The sequence below is a fragment of the Plectropomus leopardus genome, unplaced genomic scaffold, assembly GCF_008729295.1.
Source record: "Plectropomus leopardus isolate mb unplaced genomic scaffold, YSFRI_Pleo_2.0 unplaced_scaffold26235, whole genome shotgun sequence".
In the NCBI taxonomy this organism is placed as follows: Eukaryota; Metazoa; Chordata; class Actinopteri; order Perciformes; family Serranidae; genus Plectropomus; species Plectropomus leopardus.
In genome coordinates this window covers 1-1966 of record NW_024628530.1, presented here as the reverse complement: position 1 = coordinate 1966, position 1966 = coordinate 1, and the positions used below count along the sequence as shown (strand labels likewise).

At 34.9% G+C, this 1966-nt stretch overlaps 1 protein-coding gene across 1 annotated transcript; it reads left to right on the top strand.

Moving 5' to 3' along the window:
• Positions 1-173: 173 nt before the first annotated feature.
• Positions 174-1535, top strand: LOC121966894 (neutral alpha-glucosidase C-like; the record flags this gene model as incomplete). The annotated part of the gene is made up of 4 exons (XM_042516963.1): positions 174-238; positions 355-431; positions 1240-1314; positions 1422-1535. Coding segments are annotated over 4 exons (331 nt in total), but the record flags the coding sequence as incomplete, so codon positions are not given.
• Positions 1536-1966: the final 431 nt, after the last annotated feature.

The window sequence follows — 1966 nt, the reverse complement described above, 5'->3', positions numbered from 1 at the left end:
ACACTAAGGTTTGAAAGTGTTTAATAGCTTGTTAAAGGTGTCTGAACGCAGCACGAGAAAATGATGTTGGTCCAGGTTTCAAAGGGTTAACTCTATAAATAGACAGAGACTTTGAAAGAAAATGTGAAAATTGCTGCTTTCACGTGTGCGTGTTCACGTGTTCACCTGTGCAGACCTCTGTGGGTGGAGTTCCCGGCAGAAGAGAGCACCTTCACTGTGGACAGCCAGTATATGATTGGTGATAAATACTTTTGTTACTTTGCATCGTTACTCAGAGTATATTAATTAATAACTGGATTTATTTATTATTTAATTTAAGTTTCTCTCAGTTTGACCATCTTTGGCTTCACGCAGGAGGAGCGCTGCTTGCCTGTCCTGTAACTGACGCAGGTGTTCAGGAAGTCAGAGTGTTTCTCCCTGGATCCGGTCAGGTAAATCCACCTGCAGGTGACACATTAATATGGTCTAATTTATTCATGATGCACCTCAGTGTGAGTGTTTTATTAAGATTCACTTTATTGTTGCATGTGATCATATTAAAAATACAAAAAAGCTAATTTTTTGGGTCCTAATGATGTATCTAAAAAAAATTAGAATATGGTGAAGAAGTTCAATTTTCTTTGTAATTTAATTAAAAAATGTGAACTTTTATGTATTGTATATTCATTACACGTAAATCAAAATATTTCATCTTTTAATCTAATTTTCATCTCAAAGTATTAGAATATTTCCTAAGTTTTTGGCTCCTTTACTGTGAATAATAAACGTGGCATGGAGGTTTCTTTGATAGCGACTTTAAGCTCGTCTGTATTTTTGGGTCGGCTGTTTCTAATTTTATTTTATTTTTTTACATTTTTCTAGCTGTGGGCCATATTATCGAAGTTAAAACAGAAAAATACTTGAACATTTTGATTCATGTAATGAGTAGAATATATTAAAATTTCACTTTCGTAAATAACTGATGGAAATTCTTGAACTTTTTCACAATATTATAATTTTTTGGGATGCACCTGTACAATGCTATTGTGGATACAATATGAAGTGCATTAAAATGTATCAGAATTACATTAAAAGCAATTTTAGAATAAATAATGTTCCATAAAATATTAGAATTAGTAAAAAATGATAAGAACTACATTACAACACCTAAATTAAAACACTTCATAATTGTAGTAACAGAAACTAAAAATATGCCAGGAAGCTTTTAATGCCATTCAGCCGCACTTTTTTGGGTTTCAGGTTTGGTTTGATGTCCGCTCTGCGACGGCGTTTAGAGGAGGACGGACTCTGAGTCTTCCCGTCACGTTGGACACAGTCAGTGTTTGTCTTCAGTCACACTTCACAGACATAATAGACGTCGTAATAAACTGAAATAAAGCCGAATATTACATCACAGAGGAAACTTTTGATTTTCTGTACAGGTTCCTGTCTTCCAGCGCGGCGGCTCGGTGGTCTGCAGGTCAACAGGAAGTGGCTCCTGTACGGCTGAACTCCAGCAGCTGCCGCTCTCCGTCACTGTGGCCCTCGACTCTCAGGTGAGCGTCAGCGAGGATGCTGAGCTGCTGCTTGTTTAACAGGTTTCATGTATATGAATTTGGGATAGCGGTTCATATTGTAGCGGGTTGGAAATAAAATTTGGGAAGTCGTTTTTATAGTATGTTAAAGTATATATCAGGGTAGGAATAAATAAGCGTGTACTTCTTCCCGCTCCTTTTCAAATATGTGATATTAAAATTTAAGTGGCTTGAGTATTTTGTTTATTGAGATTGAAGTTTTGTAAAGGCCTTCTTTTGTCTTTTTTGTTGTTTTTTGGGTTCATAGCACTTGGCTGTGAGGCCTTTTTTTAAATTAATTTATATCTAAATTTTATTTTATTTTATTTTGCATGTCAAAATAAAGATTAATTCATTAAAGCTAATGAAACCATGTTAATGTAAGAAATGTAGTGAACATAGTTATTGTTATA